Source organism: Lagenorhynchus albirostris, chromosome 14, assembly GCF_949774975.1.
Source record: "Lagenorhynchus albirostris chromosome 14, mLagAlb1.1, whole genome shotgun sequence".
Taxonomy (NCBI): domain Eukaryota; kingdom Metazoa; phylum Chordata; class Mammalia; order Artiodactyla; family Delphinidae; genus Lagenorhynchus; species Lagenorhynchus albirostris.
In genome coordinates, this window is record NC_083108.1 from 54,168,598 (window position 1) to 54,196,526 (window position 27,929).

General features: G+C 44.6%; 1 protein-coding gene across 5 annotated transcripts; it reads left to right on the forward strand.

The window, feature by feature from the left end:
• The first annotated feature begins 10,989 nt into the window (after positions 1-10,989).
• On the forward strand, positions 10,990-26,879 carry TGIF1 (TGFB induced factor homeobox 1). Of its 5 annotated transcripts, XM_060120886.1 has the most exons (5): positions 10,990-11,005; positions 11,685-11,896; positions 12,149-12,333; positions 17,691-17,917; positions 18,723-19,778. In XM_060120886.1, the coding sequence occupies exons 3-5, from the start codon at positions 12,318-12,320 to the stop codon at positions 19,296-19,298; spliced, it is 819 nt and encodes a 272-aa protein (XP_059976869.1). In that variant the 5' UTR covers positions 10,990-11,005; positions 11,685-11,896; positions 12,149-12,317; the 3' UTR covers positions 19,299-19,778. The 5 variants fall into 5 exon arrangements, 4 of the variants coding, with proteins under 4 accessions (XP_059976869.1, XP_059976868.1, XP_059976870.1 ...); XM_060120885.1 differs by lacking the exon at positions 10,990-11,005 and having other exon boundaries at positions 11,428-11,896; XM_060120887.1 differs by lacking the exon at positions 10,990-11,005 and having other exon boundaries at positions 11,428-11,847.
• The last annotated feature ends 1,050 nt before the right edge of the window (positions 26,880-27,929 follow it).

Here is a 27,929-nt window from a genome sequence, read left to right on the forward strand (position 1 = left end):
CGCCAGGGAAGTCCCTCAATATATCCATACTTTTTGAGGTTTACCTTCCATGACTCCCTTATGTATCTGCCAAATCAGACCACCAAACCTTAGAATAAATCTCCCAAAGTGTAGTTGCTGGATCAAAGAATACACCCCTTTTCTAGACTGTAGATGTACTTTGGTGAGTTACTCTGTCACTGGCTTTGAGCAACAGGCCTCTGTTTCCTCAAATCCTTGCAAACTCTGCTTCCTCCAGTTTTTGAAATGCCCTGAACTACTTATCTTTTCTCCTACTTTGTTGCCCTGGGCACATTCACCTATTGTTCTTTGCTTACTTATTTTATTTTCACACCAACCAGCTTGAAAACTTGACACATGGCACTCAAGGATCACGGCCAATATTTGTCAAATGCATAATATCACTCTTTCAGTTCACATGTAGAACCTGTAATTGTATCTATACTCTGGTGCCAAGGGATAGGCAGCTTTTATTTAAAATTTAAAAAATAAACATATTGCTTTTTATGCTGATTAAAAGTAAGATAATCCTTGGGCTTCCCTGGTGGCGCAGTGGTTGAGAGTCCGCCTGCCGATGCAGGGGACGCAGGTTCGTGCCCTGGTACGGGAAGATCCCACATGCCGCTGAGCGGTTGGGCCCGTGAGCCATGGCCGCTGAGCCTGCGCGTCCGGAGCCTGTGCTCCACAATGGGAGAGGCCACACAGTGAGAGGCCCGCATACCACACACACACACAAAAAAGTAAGAGAATCCAAGCTCATTGCAGAAAATTTGCAAGAGAATGGGGAGACAAAATCCCACCAACTCGGGCACAGGCCTTGACATTTAAGGCTACAAATTGTCAAATTTTGCAATAGACAAAGCTGAATCCTGGAAGAGAAGCACACAAATTGAGTTTAGTTTTGTTTTGTTTAATTTCTGTGGACATTCAAATAAGGTCTGGAGTGGATGTAGGTTAGAGTGTAGGTTTCGAGACCCCCAGGTAAAAGGAAGTAAACCTTCAATTTCATTATCCCGGAAGTAAGAGTATAAAGTCTTTTTGCATGTCTTGCAAACCTTCTCAGCTGTACTTCTTGAGAACAATTGATAACTGGGCCATCTGCTCTGTGAGAGGAGGCGGTGCCGGTGAAGGTGAGGCATTCTAATGCCACAGCTAATCAATGAGGAATGAGTGTAAACTTCCCACTCCTGTATTTTCAGTTTGTTTGTTTGTTTCCAGCTTAGACCACCTGTTACCAGATAAGGATTCCTTAACAGTAACTTACTCAAATCTTCTTAACACAACTTGAAGTCCAACAAACAAAATTTACGTTATTTTTTTCCTGGACTAAAGTTGATTTTGCATTTTCTGAGCAGAAATGATTTGACGGCAGTTTGCAAAATAATAAGAGAAGAATTTGGGGGGTAGGTGAGGGAGAAATGGGAGGAGCAGATGTATGTTTAAGTTACATTAGAGAGGAAACTTTGTCTAAACAGCATCATCAGTTTGAAAAATAGGTAGGTTACTTTGGGAATTGGATTTCAAAGCTCCGTGGAGGGGCTTATATTTTAGACTGGGGTGATGATGTCTCAAGAATTCTTGGAGGCTCAAAAAAATGACAGAAGGCAAAGCACTGTGGTTACAGAGTGTTTGGAAAATGTACTTTTCAAGCAATAAATAAGTGACAAATGACTAATCAAATAGAAGTTTGTGTAGGTATGGGTTTATTCTTTCCCATAAAAAGGCTGGTAGGATGAACATATTTTATTAGATGAAGGCAGAGTGTACCTAACTCAAGAAATCTAGACACCATTTTTGCGAATAGTTGGTTTGTTTAGTTTTAACAAGTAAATGGGATTCTTGTGAAGTATAAAATATTTAGGATTGGTCACAGATTTGTGATTTCCAATGAGGGATCATGTGTCCAAGAATTATGAGAGAGAGAGAGACAGAAAGAGAGGGAGAGAGGAAGGAAAGAAGGAAGGAAGGAAGGGAGAGAGCGAGGGAGGGAGGGAGGGAAAGCGTTCAGATAAGCTATTGATGATTCTACGTTTTTCAAACCTAATGGTCAGAATATTATGTTTTAAAACTTAAATAAGTCCTGTTTGTGTGTGGGTTTTTTTTGTTTTTTTTGCTTTTTGCGGTATGCAGGCCTCTCACCGTTGTGGCCTCTCCCGTTGCGGAGCACAGGCTCCAGACGCGTAGGCCCAGCGGCCATGGCTCACAGGCCCAGCCGTTCTGTGGCATGTGGGATCTTCCCGGACCGGGGCACGAACCCGTGTCCCCTGCATCGGCAGGCGGACTCTCAACCACTGCGCCACCAGGGAAGCCCCTGTTTGTGTTTTAATGTCACCATCTGGCTGTCGTTCTGGCTGAAAACAACTCCATACTAGATGTATCAAATCTTTCTAGACTTTACTCCCCCATCTTCCTATTCCTCTGTCTGTCTCTGTCTCTCTCTTTGTCTCTCTCTCTCTCTCTCTCTCACACACACACACACACACACACACACACACACACACACACACACACGGGAAGGAAATAATTTGCCTTAAAGTCATTTGTAGCCGTGAATTTTTAAAGTGATGTTTTTCTTTATAGTCAGTAAAGTAGAATAATATTTCTAGAGACCTCAAAGTGAGACACTGATTTGGTGAACATGCTTCCTGAACCACGGGGGAAAAAAAAATCAGGGCAATTGTCTGACAAGTTCAAATGGGAGAAACTGATATAAGTTTTGAGGGTAGAACTGTGCAAAAGAGAAAATGTACCTCAGTTATTGGTCTAACAGAGGCTAGTAGAACTAAAAGCTTTAAAACCCCATCTAAAGATAAAATGTAATTGTTCTCTCTGGCAAGAAGAAAATGTTTAACCACAGGAAGAGAAATAGCTAGAAAGGAAAATACAATAGGGCATAATTCTGGGACTTCTTAGCTCCTTTAGTAAACAGACCATTTAGCCTAGGGAGGAAGGTGTTACTGCCGAGGCAAGCAGAGCATTAACTAGGAGAGCTTATCCAGAAGTGACAGAATGTCTGGGATTTGCTTCAGAATAATATAGGAGAGAAGGAGGTATGTGAGGGTATAGATGAAGCAAGAGTGGCCATGGGTTGATAATTGTTGAAGCTGGCTGATGAATATTTTGGGATTTATTACACTAGGATCTCCACTATTAGATATATTTACATTTTTACATCAAAAAAATGAAAAAAACAAAGACATTCTAGGCAGGACAAAGTCCTTGTTTGTGAGGTTACCTGGCTATTTTTAAGGTTTTTTTAAAAAATAAAATGTAGTCAAGAGTAGTAGATATGTGTATGGGTTGCTGCCAAGCACAAGCGGAAGGGGAGAGACGAACATGGACTGATTTAGAAATTTATTTTGCCCCCGCTAATCTACTCTGTGTTGCTGAGGAGAGCTTCCAAAATGGGTTGGAGAAATAAAATCAAATATACCTAAGTTTTAAAGATAAAGTTTACCCAAGTAGCTTGGAAGTGAATATGTTTTCCTCCCTTTTAAGGTTATACGGAATAATCGTTTTGGCTTTTGCATGACATCCTGTGGAGGCCTGATGAAACACTTTAGGAAGCAGATTGTCCCCTGGTAAGAACACACCAATAGAAGAGAAAGCCTTTACTTAAGTGTTGCGTGCCTTTCAAGGGGTATGCGGACTCCATCCGTACATCGACAGCTTCTATTCATTCATTTTGAGGAAAGTATCTTGCTCTCTTGTTACATATTATAGTGGTTGGCCAAATTTTCTGTAAAAACTACCTGCATCAGGATTAACCTTTCCCGTTTTGCAGATTTGGCAATCCAATTCCAATGGTTTGACAGCCTTTGATACTTCCTGTAAATAGCAGTGAATAATGAACTCCCAGGGTGTCACTGGGGGTTATTCACACTTGCTAATGATTAACCACCCCTGGCTCCTGAACTGTAAGAACCAGACTTCAAGGCCCCAAATACAGCTCATCCTATTTTAGACCCCTGCTCAGGTTTTTATATGAGTTTTGAAAATCCCTTCTAACTCAAACCAGAACGAAACCTAAGTGTCCAATAAATGGGGATTGGTACATAAATTATATCCATAGTTACAACGAACTATTATTTAGTCATCAAAAATGATGATAGTAAACCTGCCTTGTAAGAAACGTTAAAAGAAGTTCTCTAGAGAGAAGGAAAATAAGCCAGAAACTCAGATCTCCATTAAAAAAAGGAAGAGCTGGGAAGAAGGAATAAGTGAAGGTAAAATAAAACGATGACCAGTCTAGACTGGGCGCCTGCCTTCTCCAACTCCAGCTCATATTCTTCCTCTGTCTCTGTCTGTCTCTCATTTCTCAGACTTGTACAAAAAAGTATAAGATAAAAAAAACGCTCCTTGCCATGCATCTCATGTCTTTCTACCCTTCTCTTCCTCCAAAGGTAGCCATTGTTAATGTTTCCTTGAGTATCGTTCCAAAGAAATATAGGCATAAAACATTTTACACAGAAGGGCAATACTAGGGACTTCCCTGGTGGCGCAGTGGTTAAGACTCTGAGCTCCCGATGCAGGGGGCCAGGGTTCAATCCCCGGTCAGGGAACTAGATCCCACATACAGGCCGCAACTAAGAGTTTGCATGACACAACTAAGGAGCCAGAGAGCCGCAACTAAGACCCAGAGCAACCAAATAAATAATTTTTTAAAATGGGGGTAATACTATAATGTTCTTCACCTTGCTTAAAAACAACGTACCACGGAATTCCCTGGCAGTCCAGTGGTTAGGACTCTAAGCTCTCACTGCCGAGGGCCCAGGTTTAATTCCTTGTGGGGGTTTTTTTGCTTTTGAAAATTTTATGATTGTTTTCCTCAAACACAAGTTTTTTTGCAAATACAAAATGCTTATACACATGTATCTCTTTTACTGGGTCTCAATTTTGTGTCCTGGTTAGAAAGGCCTCTCCACTCCCAGATCATATTCATGCCTCCTTCCAGAACACGTGGTCTCAACCTCAGCACGCCTGACCCTCCAGACAGGATGCTTTTGCTGTGGAGGTCTGTTCTGTGTGCGGTGAAACAGCAGCATCCCTGGCCTCTATCCGCTAGATGCCAGTAGCATCCCCTCCTCTCCAGCTGTGATCACCAAAAATGTCGCCAGGCATTGTCAAATGTCCCCTGGGAGGCAAAGTTGCCACCTACATCCCGCCTGGAGAACCACTGTTCTAGAACATACAGGGTTGCATTTTTAATGAACATTTCAATCTCTGATTCAGATGAGTTTTATTTTTCTTAAAGGAGTGCGATAGAGATCAGCTTGATTTTTAACTAAAAGTAGTCAATTGTCCCAATTCAATTTGCCCCGATCTGAAAAGTCACCTTTGCCAAAATCTAAATGTCCATATCATATTCTAAACTCTCATTGTTCTTTGTTTGCTCTTTATTTATTCTCAGTACAAAACGCTTACATTTTAATTATTATTAACTTCAAAATACACTTTAATATGTGAAGGGGTTTCCCCTGCCCTCCTCCCATCCCAACACTTCTTTCAGAATTTCCCAGGCTATTGTATGGTTGTTTAATTTTGATGAAGTGTAGCAATTTAAAGGAAAAAATCCTGTTGGAATTTTAATAGAAATTGCTCTGAATTTAAAGATCGATTTGGGGAAGATAAACATCTTTATGCTTTCGCTATTGAATCTTGCAGGAAAGGATAAATTATATCTTTTATTTTACTTAAGTCTTCCTTTATGTCCCTCAGTAGGATTTTAAAGTTTTCTTCATAAAACTTGCACATATTTCTTGTTAATTTTACTCCTAGATATTTCATCGTTTTATTGCTGGTATAAATGGGTCCTCTACAGCTTTGAGACGAGGTAATGGTGATAAATGGAAACATATGAGTGGATTAACCCTTTGATGGAAAGAGGAGAAAGAGACTCAGTTAAAAACTGGTACAGTATTCTGAAGATCTTACTTTTACCTCATAAATATGGTACTTATTCCAAACTATATATTTTTCCTTTTTTTTTAAATCAGGACACATCACCCCACGCCCCCGCCTTCATTATTGGTCCATCTAACCTTGTTCCTTTAATTCTGTCAAATGCTTTTAGGCTAATACAAAAACAGGCTGGTTCTCACCATTTTAAAAAGGGAAGAAAGGAAATTCCCTGGTTGTCCAGTGGTTAGGACTCTGTGCTTCCACTGCTGAGGGCCCAGGTTCAATCCCTGGTCAAGCAGCTAAGATCCTAGAAGTGGAACAGCCAAAAGAAAAAAAAAGAAGAAAAAAAGAACAGGAAGAACAATGAACACAGTAGAAAACTTGACGAAAGTTATGAACAGGTGAAAAGAAGAAATAAATGCACAGAAAACACAAGAACATGCTCACCTTCTCAAACCAAGACATGTATTCTTAAAAAAGTTAAGTGTCACGTATTTGTCTAGGAGATTGGCAAATATGAAATTGATTGATAATGTGCAGTGTTAGTAAGGGTGTAGAGAAAGAGGTTTTAAATATGTAAGATGATTTGGAGGGCAATTTGGCAACATCTGTGAAAATTTTGAATTCACAGCCCTTTGACTCAGCTAGTCTACCTTCCAGGGACTCCTACAGATATACTCACAAAAGCCCCCAAAGATCTGCATACAAACTGACATTCTGTTGAGACACACTGGTTCAGTGTGCCCTCGTTTACAGTCCGAAGGAGCTCCTGGCATCGGTTGGTGCCTATGTTTTATCAATTGTTGAATATTTTAACTATAATTGCACTTTCTTTTTGTGCTTAGTTACAAATTAGACACTACTTAAATGCTTAGCACTAAACATAAATGAAAAAAGCAAGCTGCAGAATATCATTATTGTTTGGATCATGGACCAGGGGTCAGAATGGCAGGACAAATGACTGAACTGCCCTTCTTCATCTGTCAGATGGGGATAACAATAAGGCGTGCTTCTTAGGATGTTTTCAGGAATAAAGATTAAAATATGTGAAGTATTTAACGCTGCCTGGCGTGTTATTTACAATAACGGATTGTATTCTTATTAACGATTCTTACAGTCTCATTTTCATGCATTATTTTGTTTGAGAAATATTTATTGGGTCCCTTTATGGTTGAGGCCTTGTGCCAAGTTCAGGAATATTTAACAATAAGCACACATTTTAGTGGGGGGGGTGTCAAAGGACAACAAACACACTAACAGTCAAATGAGCAAAATAATTAAAACTTGCAGTGTTATGGGGCCTCCCTGGCCGTCCAGTGGTTAAGAATCCGCCTTCCAATGCAGGGGATGTGGGTTCGATCCCCAGTCGGTGAGCTAAGGTCCCCCATGCCTCAGGGCAAGTAAGCCCTCATGCCGCAACTACAGAGCCCGCGCACCACAACTAGAGAGAAGCCTGCGCGCCACAGTGAACAGCCCACCCACAGCAACTAAGAGCCCGTGCAGCCAAAAAAAAAAAAAAAAAAAAATTGTGGGGCTATGGAAGAAAAGAAAGGGTTGAGAGAGACCTGTGGTTCTCTACCAGAGGTGTCCCCCACCCCAATTTCTGTCCCCTCTGGAGGACATTGGTAATGTCTGGAGATGTTTGTCACAACTCGGGGGGAGGGTGTTACCAGCCAGTATTGGTTAGCGGCCAGGGGTGCTGGTAAACATCCTACAATGCACAGGACAGCCCCCTACAACCGAGAATTATCCAGCCCCAAACAGGACTGCGGTTGAGAACCCCTGAGCTAGATGGTGGCAGCGAAGGTAACTACATTTAGGTCAGGTGGTCACAGAAGACTCTTCTGAGGAGATATTTAGGCCGAATTCTGACTGGTGAGAAAAAGCCCGATGGGCAGCAAATGCTATGGGGCCATCCCAGGCAGAGGGGACTTGAAAACAACAAATAACAATGCAAACCCCCTTACATTTGAGTGTAATATGCATATGCGCATATGGAGAGCCAAGGGGTCAATTAAGAGGCCTTTCCTATTTCACTATGTATACTTCTTTCTTGCTTGGATTTTTGAGAACAGTCTTCCCTCCACCCCACCCCGCCCCTTTTTTTGTAATTAAAAAATGAGGAAAGAAGAAAAGCACAAAAAGCAGGCAGGTTGGAAGACAGCCTCTGGTAAAACTCCAGGTAGATTTCAGAGAAGAGACAGGTTTTAGAGCAACCTCCATGTGCTCAGGTGGCCCTGGTGTTGTAATCTGTGGTCAGTCTCTGCCCTATACTGCCTTCCACATCCACCAGACCCTCCACAGATGATGCGAGAACGCTTGATTTTCAGTCAGGTAATGTATGTCCAGTACTTGGTTTTATACCTTTTAGCTTTGTTATATTTGGATGTGTTATCTTCACTTTAGGAAAAAAATAATAACCTAGCTTACTCGTTTGAGTATTAAATGAGGTCATTTAAATTGTTTCGTAAACTGTAAAACACAGTACAGATCATGATGTTGAGAATAGAGAGGTTAGAGGCTGCGCTCAACAACTATCTTTCTGCTTTGTCCTGTTGAGTTCAAATCCCCTCTAGGGAAAGAAAAATGAGGCCTGTGCTGCAGAGGGAAAAAAGGGCTGGGAAGGGAAATGCAGGCCAGGAGAAAAGTGATTACAAACAAAAGTAGTAGCACAAGTTACATTATTCATGTAACTAAGGGGAGGAGAGTCATGCTGATGGGACAGATAAAATCACCACAAGATGGTTGTAGCCCAGCCCCAGGCCCTTGAAAAGACAATGGTTGGCTTCTCCTTAAGCAGCCTAGGACCCCCTGACCTGAGATGTCAAGAGATGATTATAGAACCCTTGTGCAGTGCTTGGAGCCCCGCAGTCTGCATACTTTATAAAAATATCTGTTCCCCAGAGAGGAGAAGCAAAAGGGATCCAGTGACTGTGAGTCATCATTCCTCCGCGTAAGACGAGTGCCACGTGGAATCAGGCATTATCAGCGGTCACTGAGATGAAGGAAATAAATAGTCTTCAATCACTTGATGGACCACGTATCAAAATAATAACTGCAAGTATTGATACACTTTTCTGGCTTATGTGCCTTTCCAAGTTTCTTTTTTTGAGTTTTTGCTTTTGAAGGGTTTGCAGCTGTGAAAAGTAACTTAACTCTGTGTCTTTTCTTGGCCTTGAGGCAGCCTGGGAAGATAAGACACCAAATGGAACTGTGTGCCTGGAGGGAAAAAATAATGGTGTAAAACGATGATCAAGTACCAAACACTTTCTCACTTTTCATTCATGCAATTTTCCAATATAATTAACATCCACACGAATTCAGCAAATAATACATAGTAAATGTGAATCCACATTTCTTCCCCCCAAGCACCGGGAAGAATCTTAAAGGACACTGGATCAGTTTCACCGAGAGGCCCTACCTGGGATATTTCGGGACTCACAGAGCCAGAACTGAAACTTGTTTTTCCACCTTGAGAAAAGCAAATAAACAAAAATATCCTAAGCAACTGCTGGTTTTTCAAGCCCACTCTTTCGGGTTGTTTTCCTGGCCTGTGTTACGCAGACTCCGGGCACTTTCTACCCAGAATGCACCAACAATCCAAAGCTTGAAACAAGTTTGGGACGGGCCTTGAGGATGTGGGAGGGAGGACATCGACCCGGGGCAGGGGGCCCGTGTTCCTCTCGGGAGCATCTCGCCAGCTTTAATAGCTGCTTCGGTGTGATTCGCTCGAGCCAAAGGTGAGCATTGCCCGGACCAAGCCGGACCTCCAGCGAGAGAGTTGAAAGTTCGACTTTCTCCTCCTGGCCATTTGAAAAGAGGCTTTTAATTCTCGGCGCCCCTTCCCCGGTAAAGTTTGTTTTCTAGCTATAAACTCCCTGCAACCCTCTGTTTCCATCTCGGCTGCTTGAGAATCGCAATAATCAGCCAAGTTCACTTAGACGAAGGAAAAGATACTTTTGTGTACATAATGAGAGCCACCGCGTGGCCGCGGAGAACCACGCGGAAGAAGGAAACAGTTTTGTCTCGCGCTGGTGCAAACGGCCCAGGGGGAGGGTTAAGCCGACCCGAAGGCGGGTTTCGTGGACCGGCTTCGAAAGAGGCCGAGGCAGCCGAAGCGGCTTTCGAAGTTAGCAAACAAAGCGTCTCCCCAGTAACCGGCTCCAGACGAGGCTCCTGCCACCCCGACCGCTGAGGCGCAGCGCCGGCGGTCCGGCTCCTCCTCCTGCGTCCCTCCTCCCCCTTCTCCCGGTCCCCAACGGATGTGAGCCACCAATCCCAGCAACAAACAACCCTTCAAACGCGGGAGCTGAGCGGCCCTCTAACGGGCCCCTCCCCGCCCCACATCTGTCCTGCGCGCGGGCGCAGCCGCTGATTCATCTGCCGCCAGGCCGGGAAGGAACTGCACTCCGGCAAGTTACAGGGGAGCCCCTCCAGGCTGGTGGTTTCCCCCAGGACCACGTTCCCCCCTTGGTCGTTTTAGATGTGTGTTCTCTTAGGTGCCGAGCAGTCGGCACACCACAGGAAAAAAATAATCGTAAGGTCGTTCCCTTCTTAGACTGACGCTGTTTTCCTTGTTTATTCATTTTAAGCCCTGTAATTGGAAAAAACCACCCAAGCTTTGTAAACTCTGGCCTTATTCACTCTCGGGGCGGGGGTGTCTTTTTTGGGGGAGGGTGAGTATGTGGGAGGCTGGCTTTAATTTTCAGTGTAATCCTAAAACAGAGGCTCCAAAATCTAGTTAGTCATCGTTTGGCTGCCTTATTCCTCCTTGGGTTGAACCTTATTTCCACGGAGCTTCTGCCGGGTTCTTCACAGAGATTACAAAACAAAAACAGCACAGAGCAGAAACTGGAGGCTGACTCGGGAGCTGACGTCTCTATCGGGCTAAATTATTTACGTTTGGGTTTTTTTTTTTTTTAAGTGATGGGGAAAGTCTTAGTGTGGCATGTGACAGTTCGTTTACTTCAAAACGACGAAGGGGACAAACGCGAAAAGGAGAGGAGAGGAGAAGTCTTTTTAAAGGGTAATTTCATCTAGGAACTCCTACTGGAGTCCTCCTCTCAACCAAATTAAAGCAACAGGAACATGTATTTACTTAATGGTTAGTTTCTGTTTGAAGTACCGGAGGTGGGGGGGTGGGGAGAAAAGGGTCCCCTAGCAGGATATAAGTCCTAAAAGTAGACTCTGTTTACCGAAACAGATGAGCGCCCCCGGGGGTGGTAGCCCCCTTCCCATAAAGGCGGCACAGCTGCCCGGGTCCGGGGGTGCGGATGTCAGGCCGAGTCTAGGCGGGGCGGGCGCGCGTCCGGGCCGTCCCCAGGCAGAGACTTTTAAAGAGCATGTGAGCATGACAAGTGTCTGTCCGCAACATGTTAGATTTCGAAACTGCCTTGCAATCCAGTACGAAACTCGCAGCTTTAGCCGGGGGGAACAGACTTTCACCCGGGGTGTCTGTGCCTCATCCTCCCCCCCGCCCCCCACTGTTGCTGTGGAGGAAGAGCCCCCGGAGGAGAAGGGTGCGCCGCGCCGCGCCCGCGTGTCAATGGCAGCCGCGCATTCTGGAAGAAGTTGGTTCTTGTCCCGAATACTTTTCCTACGGAGCCCCGCCCCTTGAACCAGCAGCCGCTGTCTTCTCCGGCTGCCAGAGCGGGGACGGTGGAGTTGGGGCAGCTGTCAAAAACGAAAGGGGAGCCTTTTCTTCCCTGGGGTGGAGGAGGGGGAGGAGGAGACGGCCTCTTTTCCATCTGTTGCAATTTCCTAACCAAACGCACCCTCGCCAGGCCCGGGAAGAAAGGCCTAAAGTAGAAACTCGGGGCGCTCGGCTGGTGTCGCCGCCGCCGAGCCGGGGATGCAGGCGGCGTGCGCGCAGTGGGGAGCAGCGATCGCGTTTCTGGGCTCGGCCGCCCCCACGAGGAACGGGTGACAGCGGCCCGGGGACGCGGGGTGAGGCGGCGCGGCCGCGGCGCTCGGTGCGGTCCTCCGCGGCTGGAAGGTGCGGGGGGAGGGGCGGAGGAGCGGCGGGGCGGGCGGGGGACGGGGCGGGCGGCTGGGGGCGGAGGCAGGACCTCCTGTACCTTCCCTCCTCGCCTCGCTCACTCTGACAGCGCCGAGGTGCGCCGAGCAGGAGCGGGGAACAAAGGAGCGGTGTGGGGAGGGGAGCGAGTTGGGCGAGGGGGAGCCCCCGGCCGGCTGCCAGAAGATTCCGGCAGGAGAAAGCCCAAGTGTCACTTGAATTCCACCCAAGGAGCGGGAGCCTGGGATCCGAGCGCCTTGTTTAGCAATAACGGCTGGAGCGCGTTCTACAAGTTACGGGAGAGTCGGCCGGGAAGGAGGACAATCACTCGGCCCCTTCGCCCTCGCTCCTAGCCCCTGGAGACCCCAGCGTCGCCTCGCGCTGGAAGGGGAGCTCCAGAATGAAAAGCAAGAAAGGTAAGGCTCGCGGGCTGCGCGCGCCGTGGACGCGAGTCCTAGGGAAACGTGCCCGAGGGGCGGCGCTGGGTTCGGGGCGAGAGTGACTTGGTGGACTTTTCCGCCCCGGGGCTCGCAGGCCCGAGCGGCGGCCGTTCTCTTTGTTGAGGCTGCGTCTGAAATGGCAGTTGTTGTTTCCTTCTTAGACACAACACCGAGGGGCTGTTGTGGGGAGACGGGCCTCTCCACGCTGCTGGCACGTTGTCAAGAAACACGCTCGCCGCCTTGTTTGTGCGCCTCCAAGTTTCATTGTCTCCGCAGACACCCCACGCTCGCCGCGTGGCTTCTTGCTCTTTCTCGCGGGCGGGGGAGTGGGGTCCGGGTCGGGGGCACCCCTGCCCCGCTTTTCCCCGTTGGGACCCTGGGCGGCCCGGCCGGCGGAGCCGCGGCGCCTTTGTCTCAAAGTTGGGCTCCTGGGTCCCCGCTCACTCCCGGCTGGGCCGGGCACGTCTTCTCCAGGGATGGGGCGTTTACACCATCAGAGGAAGGCGACTCTGGACCCCAGGTCGCCCCCGGGTGTCGGTCCCTTTGGAAAGCTAGACTTTTAAGAATTCCCAGCCTCTACAAGTTTTCCCACGATGTATCTGGGGCAAGAGGAAGAGTTAGGACTGCGGGCAAGCGGCGTGCAGTCAGAATGAGTTCAAGTGTGACATGCAAAGAGTGAGTCTGTCATTGTTTCCACGAAGCGTTCTGGAAGCTTTATAGCTAAAACTTGCCGTCAGTCTGGTTTAAAAACAAAATACACAGAAAGAAAAAGGGGGAAAAAAGGCACCACCACGGAAGGTTAAAGAATTTTAACTCCCTTTTGAAGTTAACTTTTCAGTCCCTAGCAGGGAGGTACCCCCGAATGTTCCGTCGTGGGCCGGAGTTGGCTTTTCTGTTGTGATTTATGTCGAGTGGTTCAAAACAGAAGTTAATCGCTTGGGGAAGCCAGCGCGGGCGGGGTGGGGGGAGGGGTGACTACTGCGCATGCCCAGCTGCGGCCAGAGTTTCTCCAGCTCCACATTCTTTCAGACTCGTCGAGCGAATACGGTTAGAACAGACTCCCGTTAGAGTGGGGCAGCCTCGAAGCCGAGAGGGTTCCCTCGGCCACATTTTCACCTTGGATTTCTGTTCGTTTGATCCTGGGCTGGTGCCTTTGAAACACGCGGAGCTCCCCACGTCCCGCTTTGCGGGCGGGAGTCAAACTAAACGTCCACCCCGGGGCCTTGGTAGTTGTAGTGGAACTAACTCCCCGCGCGTCCTCTCCCCGGGGACCCTGAAGGGCGAGAGCGGGGGCTCAGAGGTTTGGACGTTTAACTGGGCTCGGCGAGAAAAGGCGCGCGGGGAGCGCCCGGGGGCGCCCAGGGAGACCAGGTCAACTCGTGGAAGGCTGACAGGTCCAGATCGTCCCTGGGAGGCGTTCTCTCCCTTCTGGTGAACTGACTGGGACAAGTTGGGTTGTTTTTGACGGGTGCGTCTTGTGATCCGCGAGCCAGAGCAGAGCTGGGCTTGCGCCGGGGCGGGTTCCCCCCATTGTTCGGGCTCTGGCGGGGAGGCTGTGATGATCCTCCCCGACCACCCGTAAGGTTCTGGGGTTCCCCCTCCCCGCTATTGTGCCGGTGCCCCCCGTCCTTCCCGGCACCCCTCTCTCGGCGCCCTCCCCCCACCCCAGCCAGGGGACGGGGCAGGAACCCGCCGGTCCCTGGGGAATCTTCGGGGCGCGCTGCCCCGGGGCGCGAGGTACTGCTACCGCGCCGACTCATGGAAACAATGAAAGTTGACGTGTTGGAGGGGAAACTTCGCCACTGGTTCGGAGCCCTTGCGGGGGAGCGGAGACTGCCGAGGTTGCCCGGGTTTCTTTCCCTTTTTAGGTTTTCCTGGCAAATCCTTTGCGGGTGGGCAGGCCCCTGAGGAGGTTGAGATTCACGGCCCCGTTTTCAGTTTCTTCTTGTAATCTGAAACTCCAAGGCCTGGGTTTGCTCTCACTCGTGCGGTCGGAGGGGCGACTTCAGCGGGGGCCGAGGAGTTGGCGGAACAAAAGCTCCCGGGCCGGCCGGGCCGGGCTCCTCCCTCGGCGAGTCCCTCTAGGTCCTGCCCGCCCCCGCCCCGGCCTCCAGCCACCTGGGGGCCCCGCGCCCAGTGGCCTCCGCTAGGGCTCCGGAAGAGATCTGGCTCGCCGAGTTGGACTGTCCGTATTATAAAAGTCAGTGAAAATCTTTTCAAGTTTTGTTGAAAACAAAAGCACTTACCTCAATCGCGGAGCCGGGGATTTGGTAAGACTGCTTTGTGACAATAGTGTCTCGTCTTAGAAAACTGAGAATGCCCAAAAGATCTCCCCAAAAGATTTTCAAACAAGCAAGCAGATTCGTTGAGGAAAACCCCCTAAGTCTCTTTGCTCCCGGTTTCTGACGATGTGGGATTCTTGCTTCAGACTTCTGCGGCTGGGTTCATCCTAGCGCTCCTTGGATTTAGTGCCTGGGGGGTTAAGTAAGTTTCCGGTCGCTTCTCCTGAGATGTTCTGATCGGGAAACCTGTTAGGTTAGGTTTGCTTTTTCCTATTTGTACCCTTAAGCGTTGCCTTCGGTTATTGTTATTCCCAGATCTTTTTCTAGTCCAGATTTTTTTTTTTTAAGAGTCCAACTTCACAACCATTGTCTCTCTGCCCACCCCCCCCCGGGCTCTGCCCCTCCCCCTGTTACTACTCAGGAAAAAAAATGCTTTTTAGGGCTGTGGGATTCATAGAGCATCTTGTGGCTTTCTAAACAAATTTCCTTGTATGTGGATGGAGTAAAAGAGACTTGTGATCCCCCCCGCACCGCCCCCCCGCCCCCGACCACCACATTTTTTAAAGTGTGAGCAGAGTAAAACGTTTGGAAACAAGTCGTAACCGGGAAAGTGTTCCAAAGCCCTGTTACAATAGGAAATGAGTAACTTGGAAAAGTCTTTTTGTTTTTCCAAGTTGAGCCACAGTCCGGAGGGAGAGTTTTAATGAAAACAGTCATGACAGCAGCAAACGTGGTTTGCTGTAGTGAAATACCAGCCGGCACAGCCGAGGAATTGAAGTCTTAACTTCCTGTTCCGTCAGCTTTTGTGCACATATTGGAAATATTTGTTAAGAGGTCCGGAGGCCTGGCCGCTCTTTTATTTAAATGAACTGAGAACAGAGTAAAGTCGCTGCAGTTTGGTGTTGCTTAACTGAAACCTGCTTTTGTGTCACTAGCCTGTTTTCAAAGGTCAGGCTTCTTGTCAAACTAAGTGAGCAGATCAAAGGACAGGCTTTAGGGGTTTTTTGTTTGTTTCAAACTATTTGTGATTGTCAATTTACAGTTGGGAATTCACTGTTCAGTGAGCAGACTTTCACACTGTTTCTAAAACGTTAAAAAGGGGAGGTGGGGTTAATAGCCTAGAGAAGTTCTGACTTTTCAGACTTTTTGAAGAGTTTAAACAAATTGCTTTATTCACATTTGCTTTAGTCATTCAGTTACTTGACACGTTTTTAAAAGTTAAGATTTCTTTATCAGAGCAAATGTAAAACAGGAACATTTATAATTTCTTAAGGTTTTTTTGTTAGTAGTTCTTCACCCAAGTTTCAACACAGGTTTTAAAAGTTTCTCATCTTCTCAACAGTGAAAGCACTTTCAGTTTTAAATGTGCCTCCTTTTTTTTCTTTCTTTTTAAGCAGTTTAATGAAATCTGGGTTGAAAAACATCAGATACGCAGCTGCCATTAAAATTTAGGATTGCTGGGCCTTTTACTGATGGCTGTTTGTTAATTAAGCCTTGAGCCAAAGTGAATTTGCAAGATCATCCTACTCTTTTGTTAGAACTTGCTTTACTTTGGAAGGTTCTGCCTTTTCTGCGGACACTCCCTCCAGCACCTTCTGCCCCCTGCAGTCCAAAACTGAAAATGTGTCACAAAGAAGAGTTAAGACTCAATTAACTGATGAGCTAGCTCATCAGCAAATCTTGAATGAGTAGCTTTTTGAGTTTCACTGTGTTAAAATGCTTTGAAAGGATGGGGTTTGGGAAAAGTTCCTTTAAGATACATTGAATGGTTTATCACTCTGAGGAATATTCTGTTTTATTTCCTATCAAGGTAAACCACTTGAGCTTGTGTCAACAAAGTTAAGAGTGCCTACCTTTAAATGTCATGCTATTTTAATTTCCTTTATATAGAAATACTGGTTTTTCAAGCATACTATAGTTTGTAATTTATTTATGTTTTTAAAATTCTAAATTGTCTTCAAAAATGAGAATATACGTCTTTAGTCAGAGTAGCCTTTTGTAGTTTTGAAACGGGGAAGGGTTAAAGTTCAAAATTATCTTTAAATGTCTAAAAGGGCCAAGTCTGAATTTTTGTAGAACCCAGTCTATGTGTGATTTAAATATTCTCTATGGGTGTGACTTTTTAAAAATTTCTGGTAGGATTAAAGCGCTTGTAAACAAGAGTTTCCTCTGGGGGTTGCATATTCAGTTTTCTTTGTCATGTAACGATTTAAAGCTGATCTCTGCTTATTGATATGTAGTATCCTGGGTTTGGATTAAACTGGCAGTTGAAATTTATGGAAGTTTTAAAGTTTATTCACTCCTAGGCATTTTTTGACCTCTTACATTAAGTACTAAAAATAGAATATTTTTATGCAATTAAATTTAAAACTTCAGTGGTTGTTTGCATTTAGTAAAAAGTGACTAGTACTGTCCATTAAAAGTAGGTGTCTAGTTTTGAATAAATGGGGGTAGCAATGAAAAGGAAAAGAAAAGGAATTGGCAGAAAATTCTGCCATGCATTTTATCTTTAGACTACTAACTGGGTTACAAGTGTAATTTTCTTGGCTTATATCAGTGGAAAAAATCTTCCTTTTTATTTCAAAACCTTCAGCGGAAGAGGGAGGAAGAACAGTGTTTCAAAGGTATATTAGTTGGATTGTTTTTCCTAGTTAGCAATGACCTCACGGAGAAGGTTGTCAGACACATCCCGTCTGCTTATGACACCTTTCCTGTTTCACACGTGGCAAGCTATTCGCAAGCTAGGTGCAGCTGTGTCTCACTTGCTGGATTAGACATTTCTGAGCACCATTGAAAAGGAACGTGAGATGTTGAATCCTATAGGAAAATGGGTACGAAAGGGAATCTGCCGGTGGGCTGGGAATCTAGAATATGCTGCCAGTCGAATTACTCTTGAGATTTCGCATGAGCTCTGGTGTTTCAGGACGGAAAACACCCGTTCTTCGCTTGTTTGGCTCTCAAGAGTTGAGAAAACACAGTTGTGCTGAGTGGTCAAAAGAGGTGAGCTTTGCTGATAACAGTGGCTGACGGCTGGCCTCTGTCCTCTCGTAGGTGTTGTTGCCGCGTCTGGCAGTGAGACCGAGGATGATGACAGCATGGACAGCCCCCTGGACCTCTCCTCTTCTGCTGGCTCGGGCAAGAGAAGGCGGAGGGGCAACCTGCCCAAGGAATCCGTTCAGATTCTCCGCGATTGGCTGTATGAACACCGATACAATGCCTACCCCTCAGAGCAAGAAAAAGCATTACTGTCCCAACAAACACACCTCTCTACACTACAGGTAAGGGAAAGGAACACCAGCTGTATGCCCGGGGGTGTGGTGGGTTTTTTCCCCAAAGTCGCTTTATAGCATTCCGGTATAGCAAGTCATTAAGTGCCTCCCCACTCAAAAAAAGGGGGGGGCATATCTTTTTCTTGTAAACTTTTTATAGTGCTAACAGCTAATAACTGGCTATGTAGAGAAACAGAAACACTTGACAGTCATCTGTCAAATAGCATTTCCTTTAATGCCTAAAAGAGCCTTCCTTTATGCAACAAACATAAGAAGGAGGTTAAATCTTACTCTATTGCCCAGGAAACTGGTTTGATATTTAAACAAGTTCAGACTTCAGTGAGGTAATTCATGTTCTGTCTGTTGACATAGTCATTTGAACTGGGAAAAATCAGTAACTGGGAGGAGTGGCTCTTTTCATCCAGGAAAGGTTTTCCTGTAGTTGATTAACTTAAATGCTGGGGCGGTAGATAACAGGTTAATATGGGGAGAGTTAAAAGGTAAAATTCCCTCTCTAAAATCATTTTCAGGCGTTTGAGAATGTATACCTTTCTTTTCCTTCCTTCTGAAAAGGTTTAAGGATGATGAGAGACCAAAAAGGGGATTTGTATTAGAAAAAGAGGAGGTTTATGACAGGAAACACCTCTCTTTTCTTGGCTGGGCTCAAATACCTCTAAATAACTTTGAAGGTCCCGATAAGCCTTTTCATGCCTCCTTTAATGCAAAGAGAGAGAGCAGTAAGGCGCCCCCAAGAAGGCTCTCGGGCGTGTTGGCGGAGTGTTAAAGCGTCTAAAACATCCCCGTATGATTTCAGGTCTGTAACTGGTTTATCAACGCCCGGCGCAGGCTCCTCCCCGACATGCTGAGAAAGGATGGCAAAGATCCAAATCAGTTCACAATTTCCCGCCGAGGGGCCAAGATATCTGAAGCCAGCTCTGTGGAGTCAGCAACAGGCATCAAAAACTTCATGCCGGCTCTAGAGGAGAGCCCTTTTCACTCCTGTACAGCTGGACCCAACCCAGCCCTAGGGAGGCCACTGTCTCCTAAGCCGTCATCCCCAGGATCCATTTTGGCTCGTCCATCGGTTATCTGTCATACCACTGTGACTGCATTGAAAGATGTGCCTTTCTCTCTCTGCCAGTCAGTTGGTGTGGGACAAAACGCAGATATACAGCAGATGGCAGCCAGCAGCTTTACAGACACCTCCCTCATGTACCCAGAGGACACGTGTAAATCTGGACCAAGTGCACACACACAGAGTGGTCTTTTCAACACTCCTCCCCCTACTCCACCGGACCTCAACCAAGATTTTAGTGGATTTCAGCTTCTGGTAGATGTTGCACTCAAACGGGCTGCAGAAATGGAGCTTCAGGCAAAACTTATGGCTTAACCCCTTTTTTCAAGCAAAACAGTTCTCAGAAATGTTATGATTGCTGGGATGATGGCAAGAGGTGAATTGCATTATTTTATATATTTTTTTATTAATATTTGCACATGGGATTGCTAAAATGAAGCTTCCTGTTACTGAGATGTTGTCAATGGAATACAGTCATTCCAAGAACTATAAACTCAAAGCTACTGTAGAAACAAAGGGTTTTCTTTTTTAAATGTTTCTTGGTAGATTATTCATAATGTGAGGTGGTTCCCAAGATTATGTGATTTTTTTTTTCCCCTCCCCTTTTTTTTGTTGGTGTCTTTTTCAGACTGTGCAATACTTAGAGAACCTATAGCATCTTCTCATTCCCATGTGGAACAGGATGCCCACATACTGTCTAATTAATAAATTTTCAATTTTTTTTCAAACAAGTATGAATCTAGTTGATTGATGCATTTTTTTCATGACGTAATAAAGTATTTTCTTTAAAAAGTATTGTAATGCAGAGTATTTTGTTGAGGGAGGCATCTCTTAAAAATGAGTAGGAATATAGCACCCCAATGAGCAGGAAGTTGGGGGTAGGGTGGAGTGTGAGTTAGGGGGGTGTCACCAGCTCTTTGAAGAACTGTGGACAAGCCAGGCTGTATAAACAGGATGTGTGATAATTTACTCTTGATAGGAGGCATAGCAGGCCCTTAAATCTTTACTTAAAACTGCAAGTTGGAATGAATCGTTTCCATGGGTGTTTAGCTAACCACTAAATCCCTTGGTGACCTAGTCTGCGTATTTTAAGACACGACCCACGTTGAAAAGGAAGATCTCAAAGCACCTGATCGGGGCTCAGGTTTTCAGAAGTAAACAGCAACCCAAGCAGTTCTTAGTATTGCCTCTTGCACGTTACCGTCTAAAATAATTTTTGTTCAGTGGTCCAGTCAGGTAAGGCCTCTTTACGTTTAAAAGCATCTTTTAAAACATTGTCTAAAGTGGTGAAAGCAGTGGGGTTCTGTCTCCCATGGGACTGTTAGTTTATTAGGTTTCTTTCCTAAGGTCACGGTTTGTGAAAAGCGGTACCATACACAAGTGGAGTTTGTTGGGATAGGCAGTTCTTTATGAAGCCAGGATGGCTAGAAGGGAATTGGTGGTGTTCCTTTCACTTGAGCAGGTTTGTCACATGCCACAAAACCATTCTTTGTAGTCATGCTTAGTATGAGGTTTCTTTGTTACTATAGTCATGTTCTTTCCAGCCCTGCCCCAGCTATGAATTGTCTAAGTTTGAGGGAGCATTAGAGCTTCAGTATTGTTTAAAGAATGTAGGAAAACTCTTCCAAACTTAAGCTTGTCTAATTTTGAAATTCTGTTTAGAAGGTGCCTACTGTAGAAAGAGCTAAACTCAAAGACTTCTCTAAGTGGAAGAGAAAAACTGATGAGGACAACCAGGGGTGGGAAGAAAAAACAAGGGAGGAGGAGGTGGTGCCTCTAGCCTGTGAGGGGGGCGGCTTTGAAGGGCTCATCAGCCTCCAGTGGGCTAGCCCCACCTCAGAGTTGCAGAAATAGACAAAACCAAAAAGGAAATGATGTACATAAAAGGAGCAAAGTAAACAAATAAGAATGAAAAATCAAAGGGGATTAAGAATCATTACCTGCTTTAATAGCTAGATCAAATGCTGAAATCCTTTGAGTACAGATAAGAGAGACCAGCAAATCCTGAAAGGCTTCCCTTGATAAGACATTTCATTAATCATACTGGGTGGGGGAGGGGAGAAAGCAGTCATGTGAGTGATTTAAAAGAAAAATAAATGTCAAGGGTCAAATGAAACCCAAACATTAAAAAAAAAGAATCACCCCAAATGGATCCAGGTTGATAAATAACTGGTGTGTAACAAATGTAATTGGAAAGGTACATGTAAAAAAGTGTTTATTCAAATTGGAGCCAAAGAGAAATAACTGTTTGCTTAGTATTTGCATGAAATATCTTTTTTCATTTGTTTACTTTTAACTTGTGTTTTTTAAATTTTATTTATTTATTTTTGGCTGCATTGGGTCTTCATTGCTGCGCACGGGCTTTCTCTAGTTGTGGCAAGTGGGGGCTACTCTTTGTTGGGGCTTCTTACTGTGGTGGCTTCTCGTTGCACAGCATGGGCTCTAGGTGCACGGGCTTCAGTAGTTGTGGCTCGCGGGCTCAGTAGTTGTGGCTCGCAGGCTCTAGAGTGTAGGCTCAGTAGTTGTGGTGCACAGGCTTAGTTGCTCCATGGCATGTGGGATCTTCCTGGACCAAGGCTTGAACCTGTGTCCCCTGCACTGGCAGGTGGATTCTTAACCACTGTGCCACCAGGGAAGCCCTAACTTAATTTGTATTTAAAGTTCATCTCTTTAAGAATTTGTATTTAAAGTTCATCTCTTTAAGATAACATGTAGTTGGGTCGTGCTTTTTTAACTGGCCTAACAATCTCTGCCTTTTACTTCGTGTGTTTAGTTGGTTTATATTTAATATAACTACTGATATGTTTGGATTCGGTTTACCATTTGGATTTTTTTCCTCCCTCTGTTCCTCTTTTCTTGCCTTTTTTGGGTTAGTTGAATATTTTAAATATTTTGTTGTGATTTTTCTATTGGCTTTCAGATTATATTGTTTTTTTATTTGTATTTTTGCGGTACACGGGCCTCCCACCGTTGTGGCCTCTCCCATTGCGGAGCACAGGCTCCGGACGCGCAGGCTCAATGGCCATGGCTCACGGGCCCAGCCACTCCGCGGCATGTGGGATCCTCCCGGACCAGGGCACGAACCCGTGTCCCCTGCATCAGCAGGTGGACTCTCAACCACTGCGCCACCAGGGAAGCCCTATACTGTTTTTAATGGTTGTTCTAGGGGATTACAGTATACATCTTTAATTTATCACAGTCAACTTAGAATTAATATTATACAACCTCATACAAAATATAGAAACTTGGAACAGTATGGTTCCATTTACTCTCTTCTTTTTTTGTTGTTTTTCATATATAATAGCTATACCTGATAAATCCAACAGTATAATTTTTGTTTGAAACAGGCATGTGTCTTTTTTAAAAATTAAGAGAAAAGAGAATGTATACAGGCATACATTGGAGATATTGTGGGTTTGGTTCCAAACCACCACAATGAAGTGAATATCACAAAGTGAGTCACACAAATTTTTTGGTTCCCAGTCCATATAGGAGTTATGTTTACATTATACTGTAGTCTATTAAATGTGCAATAAAAAATGTACATACCTTAATTTAAAAATCCTTTATTTGATAAAGAGTACTAACCATCATCTCGGCATTCAGCAAGTCATAATCTTTTTGCAATACTTAATAACATCAAAGATCACTGAGGGAATGCCCTGGCGGTCCAGTGGTTAGGACTCTGGGCTTTCACTGCCGAGGGTGTGGTTTCGATCCCTGGTTGGGGAACTAAGATCCCACAAGCCACATGGCGTGGCAAAAAAAAAGAAAACTCACTGATTACAGGTCACTGTAACAAATAGAATAAAAATGAAACGGTTTGAAATACGGCAAGAATTACCAAAATGTGGCACAGACATGAAGTGAACAAATGCTGTGGCACTAAAACTAGACTTGACACAGAGTTGCCACAAACCTTCAATTTGTAAAAAACAACACCTGCAAAGCACAATAAAGCAAAGTGCAATAAAACAAGGTATGCCTGTATATCGTCTTCTTTTAATATAAATTTATTTATTTATGGCTGCATTGAGTCTTCATTGCTGCACGTGAGCTTTCTCTAGTTGCGGTGAGTGGGCTACTCTTCATTGCTGTGTGCGGGCTTCTCATTGTGGTGGCCTCTCTTGTTGCAGGGCATGGGCTCTAGGCACACGGGCTTCAGTAGTTGTGGCACGTGGGCTCAGTAGTTGTGGCATACAGGTTTAGTTGCTCCACAGCATGTGGGATCTTCCCAGACCAGGGCTCGAACCCATGTCCCCTGCATTGGCAGGCAGATTCTTAACCCCTGTGCCACCAGAGAAATCCCTATAGTCTTTTATATTTGCTAAATATCTACCATTTCTGATGTTCTTCATTCCTTGTGAGTCTGAATGACACGTCATTTCTCTTCAGCTTAAATTTTCTTGAGAATTGTGGAGGCCTGCTGGTGACTAATCATCTATTTTTGTTCACTGAAAATGACTTTTATTTTACTTTCATCTTTGAAGGAGAGTTTCACTGAAGATAGAATCCTGGGTTGTTTTTTTCCATCACTTGAAAGGCATTTATTGTCTGGTTTCCATTGTTTCTGAAGAGACATCAGTTGTCACTTGTATCATTGTTCTCTTGTATGTAATGTCTTTCTCTGGCTCTTTCATCTTTGTATTTCAGCAGTTTGGCTATGATGTGCCTAGGTATAATTGTAGTTTATCCTGCTTGGGGGTTTGTTGAGCTTGGATCTGTAAGTTATGTTTTGTTTTTTTACCAAATTTGGGAAATAGTGGCCATTATTTCTTCAAAAATTTTTTTCTCTTTTCTCCTCTCCTTCTAGAACTCCAGTAGATCTCTAGAACTCCAGTACATTATCTGAGATTATCATGTTTTTCTTTCATCTTTTTTTAAAATAAATTATTTATTTTATTTATTTATTTTTGGCTGTGTTGGGTCTTTGTTGCTGCACACAGGCTTTCTCTAGTTGGGGTGAGCGGGGGCTACTCTTTGTTGTGATGCATGGGCTTCTCATTGAAGTGGCTTCTCTTGTTGCGGAGCACAGACTCGAGGTGCATGGGCTTCAGTAGTTGTGGCTTGCGGGCTCTAGAGCACAGTCTTAGTAGTTGTGGTGCACGGGCTTAGTGGCTCCGCAGCGTGTGGGATCTTCCTGGACCAGGGCTCGAACCCATGTCCCCTGCACTGGCAGGTGGATTCTTAACCACTGTGCCACCAGGGAAGTCCCTTTTCTTTAATCTTGCTTCTCTCTAATCTTCAGATTGGATCGTTTGTATTAACTTTTAATTCACCAGCTCTTCCACTGTCTCTAAAGTGCTGTTGAGGCCATCCAGTGAATTTTGATATCAGTTATTGTATTTGTCACATGCAGAATTCCCAATTAGTCCTTTTTTTTATCATTGCTATTTCTCTGCTGAGATTCCCCGTCAGTCTATTAAATAAGAGTATGTTTTCCTATAAGTTACTTATAATAGCTTCCTTAAAGTTTTTGACTGCATTTTGCTTCAGTAGGAGTCACGTATTGATACTTTTTTCTTGTCTGATGATGTTTTACTATACAGTGGACATTATGGATGATACATTAATAAGGACTCTGGATTCTGCTACATTCCTCTGAAGAGTGTTAATTTTTGTTCTGGCAGCCAGTCATTTGGCTGGACTGAAACCTCAGTCTCCTTCTCCCCTGTAGTAGATAGTAGCTCAGATCTCTGATCAGTTCTTTAAGCTTCCAGCTGCTGCCTTTCAGTGGACTCACTGGGATTCAGAGTTTCAGGTTTGCTCCTTCCGCTGTTCCTTCCTTTCCAGGATTCCTCTGCTAACTCCATCTGCACTACCAACCCCAACTCGGTCCTTGATATCTCAAGCCATTAAGGCTGCAGCTCTCTGCCACCCTTAGTCTTCTGAAGAATGAGGTGTGCCCTCAGGTATCAAGGTGCAAACTTGCACGTCTTACCCCCTTGAAGTTCCCTTCTTCTGAAAGTGGATGACTGACCCTCTACTTTTTTTTTTTTTTTTTTTTGCAGTACGTGGGCCCCTCACTGTTGTGGCCTCTCTCGTTGCGGAGCACAGGCTCCGGACGCGCAGGCTCAGCGGCCATGGCTCACGGGCCCAGCCGCGCCGCGACATGTGGGATCTTCCCAGGCCGGGGCACGAACGCGTGTCCCCTGTATCGGCAGGCGGACTCTCAACTACTGTGCCACCAGGGAAGCCCGACCCTCTACTTTAAAACTCTGAATCAGGAGTTCTCAAACTTATCTACACATTGGAATTGCCTGGAAAGCTTTAAAAACAACTGTGGCTTGGATTTCGGAATTATTTTAAAGATCCCCTGATGATTCTAATACATAAACAAATTTGGGAACCACTGCTCTAAACTATTCTTTAGCCACTGTTTCTCTTTGTAAGTAGAACACTGGGAGTTGACAATTGATTCTCTTTGCAGACCTAGAAAAATTTGCTTTTGTAGTCTTTTGGGGCATTTGACAGTTTTTGTAAAAGAAATGCAATTTGCTGTAGAATTATCACCCAGGTCAGCTTAACCAGTGAGAGTTGAATTTGGCACTGAGCTCATCCTATGGTGTACCTATAGCCCATACAATATGTAAAACCAAGACACTAACAAATAGACCTAACACTGCAGGAAGGTAAACGTGGCTTTGGATCGAACCAAAAAATAAAGTTTATATCTGGAACCTGGCCAGAGAGTAAAAAGCAGTATTCAGACATCAAGGTTTAAACAGTCTCAGTGAGAGGAGAATGTGGCAAGTCTTGACCTCTCACTAAAAACAGACTGCCATCTTAGATGGGTTTTATGATTCAGAGACTGGAAGCAGAAAATACTCAACAATACCTTGTGGCTGAGGAAAAGGAGTAACTTAAGGTTCACGGTCACAATAGGACAGCTGACAAGTAAGGGCAGCATGATAAAACGATGGAGACCACAACGACAAGGATTTCACCAAATACCAAGGAAACAGTCTTGAATGAAATATTTTATAGACACCGGAGAACGTACAAACTCTGAAGCACTGAGTCAGTGACTTACAAATGGAATCAAATCCCACGATAGGGATGTACTCAGACTTGCAGAGAACAGACATTTAAGTAACAGCATAGGGATAAGGAAAATGAAACAATAGAGGGGTTTTTCTAGAAGGTAAATTGTTATCCTAAGAAGCCTTGCCAACTTGCTTTTCTTGTTTTTTTTAATATTCCAAACTTGTCTTCATAAATAAATTACTGAAACTTGAACATGGTCACATTTGATTGAATCACTCAAATGTATGACCTTAGGACAAATTCAGCTTTTCTATCTTGCCTCAAATTATTGCTAATATGTATATACTTAATACACTAAAGGCATGTATTCTTTTCATATAAATTTTAATATGAGGATAGGGCTTTTAGAGAATGTAAATAGATTGAAATACACTAAAAGATAGTCTTTTTAACTTTTAACCCTTTAAATAACATTTTATTACCTTTTGGCTTGTTACCTAATCTGATCACTAATGTTTTGTTACTTTAAAGTTCTTTCCAGGGAATTCCCTGGCGTTCCAGTGGTGAGGACTCCGTGCTCTCACTGCCAAGGGCCTGTGTTCAATCCCTGGTGGGGGAACTAAGATCCCACAAGCCGCGCTGTGTGGCAAAAAAATAATAAAAAAAGGAAAAAGTTATTTCCGTTGATTTTTGTTTTGGAATTTGATTCATTCAGATGAGTCTGTGAAATGCCTATGTGTATATTTACGTTAGCTAACTTTTCCTCCAGCTTGTTCGTACAGACAGTCTGCACAATCCGGAACATCACTTACTTTAAATTCTCTCATCAACGGTCCTTCTAATTGTAACATGGTTTTCTGGTAGCATCTGTAAGTCCAGTACTGAAATAAAAAATGTTAGAGTGATTTGGAAAAGAAAAGCTATAATATTTATTGAAGATTTTATTATTTGTTATATTATTATTACAACCGTTCTTGAACACTTTGGGTGCATATCTCATTTACTCCTCACAGCCCGGATGAGAGATGTTATTCCCATTGTGTAGCTGAGGAAACTGAGACTCATCTGAGCTCAGCTTGTGTGTGGGTACCAGCCGGAATAGAGCCACGTTCCCTGCGAGATTCTGCAAGTTCACTTTCCACACACTATGCCTGAAATGAAACAACTTGGAACCATCCCACTTTCATCAGACTGTTCAGTAAAGATCTGATGGTCGCTTTGGCAGTTGATCATATGCAAGTTTTCTCTTTCAAATACCTCCACTTATTTTTCTGCTGTCAAACGCCCCCTTTCCTCCACCACTCCACTTCCTTTTGGCCACGTCTGCTTCTCAGGGAGACTTGCAGAATGTGACACGTCCTCCTGGTTTCCTAAACCTTATGATGAGCCAGGGCCTGAAATAATGAACTCTCCAAGGCCAAGAAATCTGTTTTGTAGTTTCTCTGTGCTAAGTCTTAACACTTAATCTACTATTCGGTGCATTTCATGTCCCTAAGTGTTGGCTTTCTGAGCCTGTGACCTTGGCCTCCTACCTTTTTTAGTATGTTTCTGTTTTTTATTTTGATGGAGAATTTTTAGACTTGTTCTAGTGGCTATAGTTACTTTGTGCTGCTCCTTTCAATTTCCTCTGTACAAAAAAAAAAATATGTCTTTTAAGCTATATTTCCCCACATAGAGATGAAGGGACTGCTCTGGGACAGAGGTACAGCTTCATCAAATAACACGCTAAGTTTTTTCTTTTTCTTTTTTTCTCTTTTTGGCCACACTGCACAGCTTGTGGGATTTTAGTTCTCAGACCAGGGATTGAACCTGGGCCCTCAGCGGTGAGAGCTCAGAGTTCTAACCACCGGACCGCCAGGGAATTCCTAACACTTGAAGTTTTAAAGGCAAGTAAAGATTTATGGCAGTGCCTTTCCACCCCTGTCCTCCAAACCCCCAAACATCCACCTTTTGTGAAAC